A 15804-nucleotide genomic window follows, 5' to 3' on the forward strand; every position below is an offset into this window, starting at 1 on the left:
AGACATTCACCCCCCGCCTGGACGCGGCCCTGTGCCCCTGCTCTGGGCGCGCCTGCTCCAGCAGGGGTGGGACGGGGTGAGCTCCAGGGGTCCCTTCCAACCCCTGGCAGTCTGGGATGCTGTGGGGTCACCAGAGTGGAGGATTAAATAAACAAGCAGCAGGGCAGGACGTGGCCGTGTGCCCAGCATGGGGGGTTTGGTTGTCCCCACGTGATGCCACTTGGGGTGAGGGGGACATGTGTGTCACCCTGGGAGGTGGCAGGAGCCGGCACCCCCTCTCACCACACTCACAGGGCGAGGGGATGGATCCATCCCTCCCACGGCGCTCGTGGGACCTCCGTGACACAAGAGCTGTGGCACCGTCGTTGATGCCAGCGAAGGTCTGCAAGTTGGACAGGGCAGAGGGGCTGGGGGTGCAGCAGAACCAGCCCCCCTTGGCGGGGGGAGCAAGAGGCAGCCAGGGAGGTGCAGCGGGAGCGATTTAATCAAGGCCGAGCGAAGGGGTCTCGGTGCAGAGGACAGCGCCGGTGTGGCACCGGGGTCCACGGCACCACCGGCGGCAGCGTCGTGGCGGGGATGCTCGCTCGGGAGCTGCCCTGCGTCAGGGGGGAGCGGAGCTCTCTGGGGGGCTCATCTGGCGGGCGAGTGGGCCGGCAGCGGGGCCGGCGGGGCATCAGGGCGGGCTCAGGTCCCTCTTGCAGATCCAGGAGAAGGTGAAGTTGCAGTTATGGTCGTTCCAGAGGCCGTTGCCCACGGGGTGGATCTGGGCACAGGTCTCCCGGCCCAACTGTCCGTGGTCCGTGTTGTCCGGCTGTCCTGCTGCCCAGAAACTGCCAGGGCAGAGCGGGGTCAGCGGGGGGGCGCCGGGGGTGCCGGTCTCCCCTGCCCCACCCTGTCCCCGCTCACCTCTGGGCCTGGGAGTAGGCAGCCCCGTCCACCCAGCGCCAGGAGCCGCCGGGGCCCGTGGCCGCCAGCCCGATCCAGTAGGTTCCTCCCCTCGCCTCCCGCGCCAGGTAGTCCTGGGAGGGGGCACGGGCAGGAGCGGGGCGTGGGCGGGAGGGGACACGGGCGGGAGGGGTGCAAGGGCAGGGGGGACATGGCCGGGAGGGGGCAGGGGCGGGAGGGGTCATGGCCGGGAGGAGACACGGACGGGAGGGGACACGGGCGGGAGGGGACACGGGCGGGAGGGGTGCAAGGGCAGGGGGGACACGGGTAGGAGGGGGCGCGGGCGGGAGGAGACACGGACGGGAGGGGACACGGGCGGGAGGGGACACGGGCGGGAGGGGACACGGACGGGAGGGGACACGAGCAGGAGGGGACACGGACGGGAGGGGACACGGACGGGAGGGGACATAGCCATGAGGGGACATGGCCGGGAGGGGACACGGACGGGAGGGGACACGGGCGGGAGGGGACACGGACGGGAGGGGACACGGGCGGGAGGGGACACGGGCGGGAGGGGACATAGCCATGAGGGGACATGGCCGGGAGGGGACACGGGCAGGAGGGGACACGAGCAGGAGGGGACACGGGCGGGAGGGGACACGGGCGGGAGGGGACATAGCCATGAGGGGACATGGCCGGGAGGGGACACGGGCAGGAGGGGACGCGGACGGGAGGGGACACGGACGGGAGGGGACACGGGCGGGAGGGGACACGGGCGGGAGGGGACACGGACGGGAGGGGACACGAGCAGGAGGGGACACGGACGGGAGGGGACACGGACGGGAGGGGACATAGCCATGAGGGGACATGGCCGGGAGGGGACACGGACGGGAGGGGACACGGGCGGGAGGGGACACGGACGGGAGGGGACATGGCCGGGAGGGGACACGAGCAGGAGGGGACACGGACGGGAGGGGACACGGGCGGGAGGGGACACGGGCGGGAGGGGACATAGCCATGAGGGGACATGGCCGGGAGGGGACACGGGCAGGAGGGGACGCGGACGGGAGGGGACACGGACGGGAGGGGACATAGCCATGAGGGGACATGGCCGGGAGGGGACACGGGCAGGAGGAGACACGGACGGGAGGGGACACGGGCGGGAGGGGACACGGACGGGAGGGGACATAGCCATGAGGGGACATGGCCGGGAGGGGACACGGGCAGGAGGAGACACGGGCAGTGGCCGCGGGCGGGAGGGGACACGGGCAGGGGGCAATGCCGGCAGGAGGGGGCGCGGGAGCAGGCAGCAGCAGGGCAGGCAGGAGATGGCGGCCGTGGGCGCTGCAGCCCCGCAGCCCCACCTGCTCCTCGGGGCTGGTGATGGAGGTGAGGCGGGCGTGCGTGGAGCGGCACGCCGCCTCCGCCGCGTCCCAGGGCTTCCGATCGCTCGAGAAGAAGTAGATCTTGCCCTGGTGGTACCGCCAGCCCAGGGACAGCCCCTGCAGCCACCGTCCTGCGGGGAGGGCAGCCGTGGGGCCGCGGGCCCGGCTGGGGGGGCCACGGGGGCCCCGGCGTGGGTGTCACCCCGCCAGGGACGTTACCGAGCTTCTCCTTCCTCTTCTGCGCTGCTGCCGGGGTCTCGCTGGGGCTGCGGGCACCTGCCAAGGGGTCAGGGAAAGGAGCCGGCAGCAGCCTGCCTGCCGCTACGGGCAGGGGCTGGGGAGGGGGCTGGGGAGGGGGCTGGGGAGGGGGCTGCGGGCAGGGGCTGGGGAGATGGGCTGGGGAAAGGGGCTGGGGAGATGGGCTGGGGAGAGGGTTTAGAGAGAGGGGCTGGGGAGGGGGCTGTGGGCAGGGGCTGGGGAGAGGGGCTGGGGAGGGGGCTGTGGGCAGGGGCTGGGGAGATGGGCTTGGGAAAGGGGCTGGGGAGAGGAGCTGGGGAGGGGGCTGGGGAGAGGGTTTGGGAAGGGGGCTGCGGGCAGGGGCTGGGGAGGGGGGCTGGGGGGGGAGCTGGGGAAAGGGGCTGGGGAGAGAGTTTAGGGAGAGGGGCTGTGGGCAGGGGGCCTGGAGAGAGGGGCTGGGGAAGGGGGCTGGGGAGAGGGGCTGCGGGCAGGGGCCGTGGACAGGCGGCCGGGTACCGGGGGCAGTCCCAGGGTCCCACTGACCGTCAGGCAGCAGAAGGGAGCTGAGTGCCGCCAGCTCTGCCTGCGCTGCCCGCAGATCTGCCTGCCCCTGCACGTCTGGGAAGGGCAGGGCAGCGTGTCAGTGCCGTGCCGGGGCTCCTGCCCGCTCCCAGCCCCTGCCAGGCGTCACCGGGACCCCCCCGGCGGCACTTACACAGGGTGATGAGGGCTGCCAGGGTGGCCCCCAGCACCAGGATCACGCCGGTGCCCACGGCCAGGACGGTGCCCAGCACCCAGCGGGGTGCAGCCGGAGGGGATCTGGGTGCCGGTGCTGTGGGAGAGAAGCCGGCGATGCCCTGAGCCGGGGCTCAGCCGCCGCGGGGGATCCCGGCACCGCTGGGGAAGGAAGGGGCTCAGCGGCTGCCTGCGCCTGCCCGCAGCATCCCAGCAAGGCAGGGCTTACCTTGCGTGGGGCTGGGTGGGTAGCGGATCTGCAGGCTCTCGTACAGGTCCGGCCTCGCCGCGGCCATCCCCGGCAGCCGGCCTGGCACGGGGAGCTGCTTCGTGCCGGAGCCTCGGCACGCACCGGCTGGGGTGGCCCAAGGTGCCAGGAAAGGGAACCCAGCGGCCGGGCACGCAGAGCAGCTTGTGGGTGCCGGTTCCTGCTGCCAGCCAGGGCGTCACTCATGTCCCCCCGCCCTCAGTGGCATTACCTGGGGACAAATCCCCGTGCAGGACACACGGTCGCGTCCCCGTCTTGGACTGGGGGCTCCCTGACCCCCACCCCATGACCAGCTCCTGCCCCAGCTCCTGCCTCAGCACCTGTGGTTTTTCTCCGAAAACACATCGCAGTTGCAATTTGTGTTTCCCACCCTCAGGCACAGAAACTTTGGGGGAAATTCTGCATCTTGGAAGCGAACCGGCTTCCCAGTCGTGGTGAGTGGTGTCGGGGGGGTACACCCATCCTGACATACCCGGCACTGCGGGGGTCCCAGCCCTCGTCCTTCTTATCTGCCAGGGGGGCAGGCAGCCTTTAAACGGGGCTGGCAACACACTGTTATCAATGAGAAGGCTGTTGTTATCGTTATTATTATTGTTATTATTATTGTCGTTGTTATTATTATCATCACTCCTGCACTGGCACTGTGCATGGGCAGCGTTCTGCCCACTGGCACGGCACGCGGAGGCGATGGGGATGGATGCCCAGCACAGGCATTATCCCGGCAGGATCCATGCCGGGTTGGGACTGAGGAGATGCCATCCAGCACCAGGAGAAGCTGCGTGTGCCCAGACCCTGCTGGGGGGCTGCGACGGGCACCTCCCGGTGGCACCGTGCAGGCTGGAGCTCCCCACTGGTGATGGACCCCGAAGAGGGGGGTCTGTGCCCATGGAGGGGCTCACCCCCACTGTGGGGGCTGCTCGGGGCCCCCCAGGCGCTGCCGTGGGACGCCTGGCACCACCCGGCCCCACCACCCATGGCACAGACCTCGTTGGTGCCGGCACCGCACGCCCCCCGGGCCCCCAGCTGCCCACACTCTGCTCCAGAAACACCAGCATATGGTATTTCATGACTTCTGGATTTGGGGCTTTTTTCTCCATTTCAGCCCAAACTACCCCCGTGTCTGACACAGATGCTAGAAATAGCTTCAAACGTGCAGACATGGTGTTTTTCCAGCAAATAAAGGAATTGCCAAAGAGCCTGGGGGCGCGTTTCCACCCAGTCCCTGCTGTGTACCTTGGGCACAGATCCGGCCCCAGCGCTGCGCCAGCAGCCCTGCGGTGGGCAGACCTTCATCCTCCTCCTCCTCCCCTGCTCTTCCCCACTCTCCCTCCCCAGGGCACAGACCCCTCCGGCTGGGGTGACAGTGCTGTCCCCATCCCTGGCACCCCCTGAGCTCCGGCTGAGTTGCCAGCTGGCTCGGAGCCGGCTGCTGGCACCGAACCGGAGGCTGCACCGGGGCAGCGAGGAGCCACCACCAAGGGTCCCTGCACCCGCGCACGGCACTTCTCCAAGCTCTCCACCTCGCCAGCAAGCCCCCACCCTTTTAGCCGCTCCATTTAATTTTTTTTTAACACATTTTCCCACCTAAGTGCCCTTCTCTTTAGGTGTGAGCGTAATGGGCTGCTTTTGTGTTCAGACTTGGTTTTGGCGGGGCGGTGGGCTCTGCAGCAGAGCTGGGTTTTGGTGGTTGTCTCCTGAGCCACATCTATGCGGCCAGCCCCAGAGGGGACAGGAGCAGCAGGGCTGAGCGTGGGTGAGGGGCTCTGCAGAGCGGGACCCCATCCTCGGCACTGCCTGGTTTCCTCCCGTTTGTGCCGAGGCTTGTTGTCCGGGAGCGGCGGAGCAGGACTCTCAGACGGCCGCGGTTCCCGACATGCCGTGGCTGAGGGCACGGCGCGGGGCGAGGTCCTACGTGAGACATCCAGCATCATTCCTCCATCAAACCTGGTTTCACATTTGCAAGTCTCTGGGGATTAACTGAGTTGCCCCATTAACCACAACCGTATTTTCTGCCCTGGCAGAGACCCGCAGCCTCTCTGGTTTTCCTTGCTATTCTGCAGACGCTGTCAGCATCCATCTGCGCTCACGGGTGCTGTAGCTCTACTCTGCCCTTCTCGGCTGAGCTTCCAGTCCATAAGGGTTCTCTGCTTAGACTGGACATTGGGAGAAGGTTCTTCACTGGGAGGGTGGTCGGTGGGAACAGGCTCCCCAGGGAAGTGGTCACGGCACCAAGTCTGTCAGAGCTCACGGAGGGCCTGGACAACGCTCTTAGTCATATGGTTCGGTGTCAGGAGTCCTGCGAGGAGCAGGGAGTTGGGCTTGATGATCCTGATGGGTTCCTTCCAACTCAACATATTCTATGATTCTACAGGTTGGCATAATAATAAAACTTAGTTTATTGGGCTGTACTTCGCTTTTCTGTCAACTCAACTCCATCATTCCTACGTAACATGGATATGGACTGTAATGCCTTGAATCTTCCATTTCCTACCTGAATTTTCATACAGTTTTTCAGGGGTACAGCACCACCAAAACCAGGAGCGGCATCGGATGGAGGCTCTCGCCCATTCAACCTGCCAGGACCTTGGCGGGTGAGAGGATGTGGCCAGGGTTTGCAGCGTTGTGAAACTGGGTGAGTCAGGGCTGACGTTCCTCAGCACCCATCACCACGAGGCTGGATGATGCTGGAGAAGTGGCTGGAGGAAGATGAAACAGCTGGGGAGGGGGAAGGAAGCCGGCTCATCTGCAGGTTGCACAAGCGGTGAGTCATAGAGTGTCCTGAGTTGGAAAGGACCCATGGGGTGCCCTGGTCTGGGACGGGGCTGCCTGGTGCTGCATCTTCCCAGCTGGCTGCCCCCCCGTGAGCACCCCATCACCGTGGCTCGGCGCAGGGGGTCCCGTCTGTGCGCGGACCACAGGCACCAAGGAAACGCCTCGAGAGCAGGGCACATCCCCCCGTCCAGCCCACCGCAGCTGGACCCACAATGCGGGGGGGTCCCTCTGGGGACACTGGGGCTCCTGCGGCATGGATGGCCTGGCTGTGGAGATGGGGGCCCTGGAGTGCAGCGGTGCCAGGATGAGGGTCCCCTGGGGTTACCGGGGGTCAGAGGGTGCCAGGGACCTGGGGTGGGGGGTTGCAGGTGAAGAGGATCCCAGGACGTGGGATCACGTGGTTGGGGGTCCTGGGGTGTGGGTTCTCCAGATTATGGGGTCCCAGGATGAGGGTTTCCCTGGGGGCACAGGGCATCGCACAGTTAAGGGCTCCTGGAGCCGGGGGTCCCAGCCACTCTCCAGCAGCGGGACGGGAAGGGGGTGGCTGGTAGAGCCCTGTGGAGCCTGAGCCGGAGCCAGAGCCGGTGGGGGGGCGGCGGGTGGCAGCAGTCCCCCACCCTGGCCTGGGGCGCGCCGAGTGGGGGCACCGGGAAGCGGATGGGAGGCAGAGATCAGCCACCCGGAATGGGTGGGATGGAGTGACTGGGGAACAGGCACTGGGGGACTGGGGAGGTCAGGCCGTGGTGAGATGGCAGCACATGGAGTGGTGGGAAAGGGGTGCTGCAGGATGGCAGGACGGCAGCGGGGAGTGGGACTGGGAGCGGGACCTGCACCAAGCCCAGCCTGCAGGACAAGGCCACCCAAAGTTGCATCACCGGGAGTGCCTGGTAGTCCATCCCTGTGCCTGGCAGTCTGTCCCTGTGCCCATTGGTCCAGTCCATCCATGTGCCATCGGTCCATCTGCATGCCCTTCATTCCATCCCTGTGCCCATGGGTCCCTCCCTGTGCCCACCCATCCTTCGTGCGTCCATCTGTCCATCCCCATGCCCATGGGTCCACCCCTGTGGCCATGGGTCCATCCCTGTGCCCACCCATCCTTCGCATGTCCATCTGTCCATCCCTGTGACCACAGGTCCATCCATGTGCCCCACCCATCCATCCCCATTCCCATGGGTCCATCCCCATGCCCATGGGTCCGTCCCTGTGCCCATGGGTCCATCCCTGTGTCCACCCATCCATCCGTGCGCCCATGGGTCCACCGCTGTGCCCACTGGACCCCCTGTGTGCCCATCAGTCCATCCCCAAGCCCACTCATCCATCCCCGTGCCCCTTGGACCATCCCTGTACCCATGGGTCCATCCCTGCGCCCATCAGACGGTCCCTGTGCCCACTGGGCACTAAGGATGCTCGGGAATTTGGCACCAGCCTCTCCTCGTGGCATCTCAGAGGAGTTCGAGTGCTGCCGGCCACGCTGCCGGCAGCGGGTTTGGAGCCGGGGCGGGGGATCCCCGCCGCTGGCACCGGCGTTTTGCAGCCAGCGCCGTGCCAGCTGCCAGTCCCCTCTCGCTTTGGCCTCTCTCCAGCGAGGGATTTGGCCGGATCCTGTCAAACCAGAGGAGATGTCCCCCTCCTCCAGAGCCGCCAGCTCCATTAAACGAGCAATTAGCGCCGCTCAGGATGTCACCGCGCGGGTGACAGGCAATTCCCAGAGACAAGCGGGCCCCGACGACTGTCCCCGAGGAGCTCTGCAGACACACATGCAGGGGAAGAAGTAATTTAGGAAGCCGCCTTGCAAATATTATCTGAGCTGATTTATTAACTCCGAGGTCTGACTTCTTGCTCAGGTCCCCTGGGACACGCACAGCGCACGGAGGAGCGCACGTTGCACACCTGCCCAGCGGCTCCCTTCGCCCCAGGCTGAGCTAAAGCAAAACTCGGGGGAAACGGGGCGGGTTTGGCATGGGATCCCAGGGGGAAGCGGGGTTTGGGGTCCTAAATTTATAATAAAAGATCAGCCCCGAGCTTTCAAAGCACCCACAGCAATCCTCCCCGCGCCTGCACCACCACCCAGCCATGGGGCACCCCCATGCGAAAGCAGTCTGGAGTTTCAGGGGTCTCCCCCCAGGACCCCAGCTGACTACCAGGACCTCAGATATTCCCGGGTGATCCCCCCCAGGACCTCAGCTGACCCTCAGGACCCCCGATATTCTCGGGGCATCACCCCAGCCCCCGCTGACCCCTAGGACCCCAGATATTCCATGGAGATCCCCCCAGGACAGCAGCTGAACCCCAGGATCCCCGATATTCCCAGACCCCCCCTCCCCCAGCCGCAGCTGAACCCCAGGACCCCAGATATTCCCAGGGGATCCCCCCAGGATCCCATCCGCCCCCAGGGGCTCCCGCAGCGCCCCGCACCCCCCCCATTCCCCTATCAAAATGGCGGCCAGAGCCTGCCCTCACTCTCTGCCCTCACCCAAGATGGCTGACGCGGGACTGGGCGGGGCGGCGGGATCGACGTCACTGCAGAAGGCCGCGCCCCTCTCCAAGATGCCCGCGTATTGCCCTTATCCAAGATGGCGGAACGCATAGGGGAGGAAAAGCGCGCCGTGCCCTTTCCTAAGATGGTGGTGGCGGCGTCAGCACAGCGCCCTGGCGCAAGGCCTCTCCGCTAGGGGCGGGGCGGGAGAAAGCGAAAGTGGCGGAGGGACCGGAACGGCGGCGGCGTCGGGAGCGGGCGTGGGAGCGGGGCTCGCCCCGGCGGAGCGGCGGCCAGGCCCCGGCGAGAGGCGGCCGGGCCCCGGCGGGGAGGCGGCCGGGCTAGAGGGGCCCCCTCCTTGGGCGCGGGGCGGGCGCCCCCTGCCGGTCCGGGGGAGGCGGCGGCGGCGCCGGGGTGTCCCCCCGGTCCCCCCGTGTGGCGCTGCGGGACGCGGGGACCCCCCGCCGCGCGGGCCATGGCGCGGCTGGAGGCGGTGGCCAACGTGGCTCTGCGGGTGCCGGGGCTGGCGCTGCTGGACCTGCTGTACCGCTGGGACGCGGCGGCCATCGCCGAGCTGCTGCGGCCCCGCCGCGGGGACCCCCCCCTCCTGCAGCCCCCCGCCCTCCGGGGCGCCTACTGCCTGGGTGAGGGCTGCGGCGGGACGCGGGGGGGCAGCCCGGGGGACACAGGGGACAGACACCCCAAGGGATGGACAGGTTGGGGACACGGGACACCCCAAGGGACAGACAGGTTGGGGACACAGGAAACCCAAGGGATGGCCACGTTGGGGATACAAGAGGACACCCCAGGGGATAGACAGGCTGGGGACACGAGGGGACACCCCAGGGGACAGGCAGGCTGGGGACACCAGAGGGATGGTCAGGTTGGGGATATGAGGGGACGTGCAGGGGCTGGACAGGCTGGGGACACAGGGGGACACCCCAAGGGATGGCCATGTTGGGGACACAGGGGACACCCCAGGGGACAGACAGGCTGGGGACATGGAGGGACATCCCAGGGATGGCCAGGTTGGGGACACAGGGGACACCCGAGGGGACACCCCAAGGGATGGACAAGTCGGGGACACCCCAGCGACAGCCAAGCTGGGGACACGATGCAATACCTCTTGGCATGGTCAAGATGGGGACATGAGGGTACATCCCCAGGGATGGGCAGGCTGGGGTCATGAGGGGACCTCCCAGGGGACAGGCAGGCTGGGGACACGAGGGAACACCCCAAGGCCTGCCCATCTTGGGGGCACGACAGGGTCACCCCAAGGGATGGCCATGTTGGGGACACAAGGGGACACCCAGGCTCTGGCCATGCTGGGGATCCGAGGGGACATTCCAAGGGATGGCCATGTCTGGGACACGCTGGGGCCACCCCAAGGGCTGGCTGCATTTGGAGTCTTGCCGTCCCAGCCCCTGCCACCCCCCGCTTGGTGCGGGACTGTCCCCAGGGCTGGTGGGTGCTGCGTCCCCAGTGTCGTCCCCTCAGCACCGCATGTCCCCTGGCAGGGGTAGGGGGCAAGTCAGGGTCCCGGGGCCGGGAGGAAGTCACCGTTAGGGGCTGCGTGGCTGGGCTCAGGGTGGGGTCTCACCTGGGCGGGGGGCTCAGCGGGGCCATCACCTCCCTGTCCCCCCCCCACCCCGCCACAGGCCACCTGCTGTGCGTGGTGATGGTGATGCTGCCGGTGCGGTCCCTGGTGAAGCTCTACCTCCACCTCCTCACCGCGCTGCTGCTCGGCACCGGGCACGCGGCAGCCAGGTGAGCCTGGGGGGCCGGGGGGGCCGTGCCGGGGCGAGGCGGGGGGGCTGGGGCTGAACCTCTCTCTCTGCAGGGACTACGTGTACCGTGAGCTGGAGTACGGCTTCCAGGGCGCCGTGTACAGCGACCCCGCAGCGCTCGGCCGCTTCGCCACCGCCCTCACAGGTGAGCCGGGACCCCCCCGAGCTGTCACCCGCCAAGAGACGGGGGTGGTGCCGTGCAGGGCGAGGGGCTCATGTGCTGATCCGCCTGCGGGAGCCGTCGCCCATGGGGTGAGCCAGATCATCCCCACCGCTCAGCGTCGAGCAGGGGGGGATGGAGGCGAGCCCTGAGCCCCCTCTCCTGCAGTCGGTGCTGGGGTGCCGGCACGACGTGGCTGTGCCAGGGGAGCCAGGGAGGGGTCCCCACGGGGGTCCCGCGCCCTCCCGCGTGCCCAGGCGACCCCATCCCCTCCGCAGGACAGCTCTGCCTCTGCACCCTCTGCTCCCTCCTGATGAGGAGCCGGCGGCCGTGGCTGTTCGGCGCCCCACTGCTGCCGGTGCTGGCTCGCCTCTGCGGCCTCCCCCTCCACGCCCTGCCCGTCCTCAACACGTTCGCTGCCGTCCTCACCACCCTGGAGGTCCTCTACGTCCTCGGCTCCCACGTCCTCGTCCCCTTCCAGCTGGCCGCTGCTGCCTGCCGGGAGGTCACGCAGGTGAGCGGGATGGGGGTTCCCAGCTTGATGCAGGGTTGGCAGCAGGGCTGTCCCCTCAAACAGCTGGGCGCCCCGCACCCTCCTTGCCCCTCCCGTGTGGGGTGGGATGGGGGCAGGCCCCGCTGAGCGTCCCGTCCCCGCAGGCACTGGAGGTGTACCGGCTGGTTGCGCTGGGGGTGTCCCTCTGGAGCCAGTTGGCCATCCCGCTCCTCTTCCTCGTCTTCTGGCTGGTGCTCTTCTCCCTCCGCCTCTCCTCCTTACTCACCTCCTCCAGCAGCCCCCTGGCCCAGCAGGGCCTCCTCTTCCTCCTCCTCAGCAGGTAGGACTGGGGAGGCAGGAGCTGGGGGACCTCAGCCTTCCTCCCGCACGGCTGCGGGAGGAGGGTGAGGAGGGGTTGGGGGTCCGGCTTGTGCTGCCTGGCCCCTGCCAGCACCCGTGCTCACCCCTGGCTCTGTTGCAGCGCGGCCGAGTGCTGCAGCACGCCGTACTCCCTCATCGGCCTCACTTTCACCGTCTCCTACCTCGCCTTGGGCATCCTCAACCTCTGCAAGTTTTACCTGCTGGGCTTCGGCGCCTTCCAGAACGGCAACGTCATGCACAGGTGAGCCGGTGGCGGGGGGCACGGGCTGGCGGGGGGCACGGGCTGGCCGGGGGCACGGGCAGGCATCCCTCCTCCCTGCCCTCTTTGCGCGCAGGAGCCCGGCACAGGGTGGGGAGGACCGGGGTGTCTCGAGGGACCGGGGCGCGTCCCCGAGGGGTGGCCAGGGCACGGCACACGCAGTGCCACGTGGCACGTGCTTGCGGCTGCCGGCCTCACGCCCCACGCTCCTGGCAGGGGGGTGACGGAGGGTGTGACGCTGCTGCTGCTGGCGCTGCAGACGGGGCTGCTCGACCTGCAGATCCTCCAGCGGACCTTCCTCCTCAGCATCATCCTCTTCATCGTGGTGACCTCCACGCTGCAGTCTATGATCGAGATAGCTGATCCCATCGTGCTGGCATTGGGGGCCTCCCGCAACAGGTACCGGGGGGGATGGAAGAGCAGCAGGGTCTGACCCCGCCGGGAGCAGCGCTGCCCCAGGGGGCTGCGTGCTGGGGGGCAGCGGGGAGGAGTGGCAGGGGTCCACCTCTCCCCGCCATGTTGGGGAAGAGCCAGGCTGGGTCCCCCATGGCCTCCACGTGCTCCCTCCGCCTCGGGTCCTCGCTGTCTGTTTTTGGGCAGGATCGGTGCCAGCGGAGGGGGCTAGAGCCATCCTGGGGGCGGGGTGGGTGCTGCTCCCGGGGTGGGCACGGCCCCGCTGAGCTGTGCCTCCCCTAGGAGCCCCTGGAAGCATTTCCGTGGCATCAGCATGTGCCTCTTCTTGCTGGTTTTCCCTTGCTTCATGGCCTACAAGATCGCCCACTTCTTCCACCTGGATTTCTGGCTGCTGATCCTGGTCTCCAGCTGCATGCTCACCTCTCTGCAGGTATGGCAGCTCCCGCTCCCCCTGGGAGTCTCGCTGGGACCCCCAGGTTGGGCATCCGTGCCCGTCCCACGCCCACGACCCTGCCCCAGTCACCCTCACCCAGCCCCGACTGGGGACACTGGGTGGGGGTGTGCGATCTGGCATCCGGCCACCCTCAACAAGGCACCGTCCCACCGCCCGCCAGGTGATGGGCACCCTCTTCATCTACACCCTCTTCATGGTGGAGCTGCTCCAGGACACACCGCTGGAGCGGATGGACGAGATCATCTACTGCGTAAACGCGGTGAGCCGGGTGCTGGAGTTCCTGGTGGCCGTCTGCGTGGTGGGCTACGGCACCTGGGAGTCCCTCTTCGGGGAGTGGAGCTGGATGGGCGCCTCCGTCATCATCATCCACTCCTACTTCAACGTCTGGCTGCGCGCTCAGTCGGGCTGGAGGAGCTTTCTGCTGCGCCGCGAGGCTGCCAAGAAGATCAACTCCCTGCCCCGGGCTACGGGCGGGCAGCTGCGGGACCACAACGATGTCTGCGCCATCTGCTTCCAGGTCAGCCCCCCTCCCCCTCGCCGGCACCTCTGCAGCACCAGGGGACCCCGCTCTGGGCAGCCCCGGGGGTCCCGGGCCCAGCGGGTGATGTCCTCTCCCTGCCTGCAGGACATGCAGGTGGCCGTCGTCACCGCCTGCAGTCACTTCTTCCACGCCGCCTGCCTCCGCAAGTGGCTCTACGTGCAGGACACGTGCCCCATGTGCCACCAGCAGGTCACGCCGGCGGCCACCGAGGAGGATCCCGGCATCGGGAGGGTGGCTCGGCCAGCGCCGGCCGGCAGGGACGAGGTGCCAGAGGACGGAGGAGCCACCGTGAGCCCAACCCCGGCTCGGCCCCGGGCGGATCGGCTGCCTGGCGGGGACGGCGTGGGCCCAGGCCCAGGGGGCAGCGGGGCTTCCCCGGACGATGGGGCTGGGGAGCTCGGCCCCCACCACCCCGCTCAGCCCCACGCCTCTGCCCCCCAGGAACAAGAAGTGGGTGCTGTCCCGCACCCCCACGGGGACCCTCACCCTGGTGTCCAGGACACACAGCATCCATCCCCCTCGCCTGCCAGCCCAGACCCCTTTGCCAGCCCGGAGCTGGGCACGGGGGACAGTGGGGACTCCCACAGCAGCCCCCACCCCTCCTAGCAGCGCGGACTGCCGCCCCTGCTGCCGGGGTCACTCTGCGGGTGCCGTGCCAGCAGCGAGCGGGGCCGCGACCCCGCATGGCACCAGCGTCCCCGAGTGCCCGCATCCCCTCAGACTCCTTTTTTGCAATAAAGCCGGAGCTGAAGCGGCTGCGCCCGAGGGCCGGGGCTGCACATCTTGCCTGCCCCGTGCCAGGACGGTGCCCCGTGTGCCGGGACGGTGCCCCATGCAGGACACGTCCCTGGAGGGGGACAGGGCTCTGCCACGGGCGTGGGAAGGGTGGGCACCTGATGGGTGCTCGGTGGGTGCCCGGCTGCCTTCTGGCCTTACCCCACTAGATGGCATGGGTGGCATGTGCTGGGTGGCTTGGCGTGGGTGGTGGGGGGCTTGGGGGGGGTTTTGGGGTGGTCGTGGTTGGGGGAGGGCCTGCACTCAGCATGGATCTGGTGTGGCATGGGTTTGGGGTGGGGTGGCATGGGTCTGGTGTGGGATGGTGTGGGCTTGGTGTGGGTCCGGCAGGAGTTGGTGTGGGTGTGGCGCAGGATGGCATGGGACTGGCAGGGGTTTGGTGTGGGTCTTGTGGGTCTGGCACAGATGGCATGGGTTTGGCATGGGTCTGGCACGGGTTTGGTGTGGGTCTGGCAGGAGCTTGGTGTGGGTCTGGCACAGGATGGCATGGGCTTGGTGTGGGTTGCCTTTCCCAGCTCTGCTGCCAAATCTCTTTCCCTGTTCCCATCCCTGTGCCCATGCCAGGATGGGACCAGGGGCCTCCCTCCAGCCCAGGCAAGACTGGGGAGGGGGCCCAGCCCTGCCCGGGGTCCCCATCCTCTCCCTGCTCAGCCCTGGGCCCCCAGGATGGGGAGCTTGGGGGCAGGTTCCCAGCTGCACAGGGTCCCCATCTCCCCTGCTGTGGGGGAGACCCAGCCCTCCCAGCAGCACCGGTGCTGTCTGCAGGGGAAGGGGGGGGTCCCAGGGTGGGGGGTCCCTGGGGAGGCGGTAAATGGGCTCCCCGCTTCCAGCTCAGCCCCACCCTGCACTTACCCTAACACCGGCAGCTCCCTTGGGCCGCACAGCCCATTAGCCAGAGGGAGGGAGAAACCCATCCATAAAACCCATCTGGAGGGAGCTGAGTGGGTGTGGGACCCCCCTGTGCCCCCTCCTCCATCCACCAGGCCCCCCCCACCACCCCGGTGTGCCCCCTGGAGCCCGGCTGCCCTGGGTCCCTGGCCCCCTCCTGCAGCAGGCGGGTGGGGGGGGTCATTGGGGTCCCTGGGGTGCCCCTGGGCGGCGAGTGCAGCAGCCCCCACCCCACTGCTTGGCCCCGCAGGGGTTTGATGTGGGGTGGCCGCCGTGAGGGGCCCCCAAGCATCCCCCCTCACGCCCAGCCACGAGTGGGGCAGCCCCCGCAGCACTCCCGGCCCCCCCCTGGGTGCTCGGCAGCGCTGTCTCCATTAGGGCCCATTACCGGAGCTGTGGCAGGGAGCACGGCTCCCCACGGGGCCGGTCCCGGCGGAGGGACCCACGTCCCCCGGGGCGGCTCAGCCCGGCGCTGCCTGGAAATGGGAGGTGGGGGGGGGCAGGGAGCAGGTCCCCCACTGCCCCCCGCCCAATCCACCCACAGTGGGAGTGGGGGTCCCTTCAGTGGTGCCCGTCCCTGGGGTATCTGGGCAGGATGGGGGCATGGATGGATGCTGGGATGGACGAGGATGTGTGCAGATAGGTGCTGGGATGGGTGGGGATGGATGCTGGGATGGATGGGGATGGATGCTGGGATGGATGGGGATGCGTGCGGATGGATGCTGGGATGGATGGGGATGGATGCTGGGATGGACGAGGATGCGTGCGGATGGATGCTGGGATGGACGCTGGGATGGATGGGGATGGATGCTGGGATGGACGAGGATGCGTGCGGATGGATGCTGGGATGGACGCTGGGATGGATGGGGATGGA

General features: G+C 68.2%; 2 protein-coding genes across 4 annotated transcripts; one reads left to right on the forward strand and one right to left on the reverse strand.

The window, feature by feature from the left end:
- Positions 1 to 466: 466 nt before the first annotated feature.
- Positions 467 to 3656, reverse strand: LOC142056982 (C-type lectin domain family 4 member F-like). 2 transcript variants are annotated; one of them, XM_075092483.1, is made up of 7 exons: positions 3472 to 3656; positions 3223 to 3339; positions 3051 to 3125; positions 2490 to 2536; positions 2250 to 2401; positions 907 to 1019; positions 467 to 830 (listed from the first exon to the last, which is right to left on the reverse strand). In XM_075092483.1, exons 1-7 carry the CDS (start codon positions 3536 to 3538, stop codon positions 685 to 687), a joined length of 717 nt encoding a protein of 238 aa, XP_074948584.1. In that variant the 5' UTR covers positions 3539 to 3656; the 3' UTR covers positions 467 to 684. The 2 variants fall into 2 exon arrangements, with proteins under 2 accessions (XP_074948584.1, XP_074948583.1); XM_075092482.1 differs by having other exon boundaries at positions 2490 to 2546; positions 3472 to 3628.
- A 5561-nt stretch (positions 3657 to 9217) lies between these two features.
- Positions 9218 to 14026, forward strand: LOC142056823 (RING finger protein 145-like). 2 transcript variants are annotated; one of them, XM_075092305.1, is made up of 10 exons: positions 9218 to 9402; positions 10417 to 10525; positions 10599 to 10690; positions 10984 to 11219; positions 11363 to 11538; positions 11680 to 11820; positions 12055 to 12237; positions 12535 to 12682; positions 12867 to 13223; positions 13332 to 14026. In XM_075092305.1, exons 1-10 carry the CDS (start codon positions 9234 to 9236, stop codon positions 13851 to 13853), a joined length of 2133 nt encoding a protein of 710 aa, XP_074948406.1. In that variant the 5' UTR covers positions 9218 to 9233; the 3' UTR covers positions 13854 to 14026. The 2 variants fall into 2 exon arrangements, with proteins under 2 accessions (XP_074948406.1, XP_074948407.1); XM_075092306.1 differs by having other exon boundaries at positions 12145 to 12237.
- Positions 14027 to 15804: the final 1778 nt, after the last annotated feature.

Source organism: Phalacrocorax aristotelis, chromosome 4, assembly GCF_949628215.1.
Source record: "Phalacrocorax aristotelis chromosome 4, bGulAri2.1, whole genome shotgun sequence".
NCBI classification, from domain to species: Eukaryota; Metazoa; Chordata; class Aves; order Suliformes; family Phalacrocoracidae; genus Phalacrocorax; species Phalacrocorax aristotelis.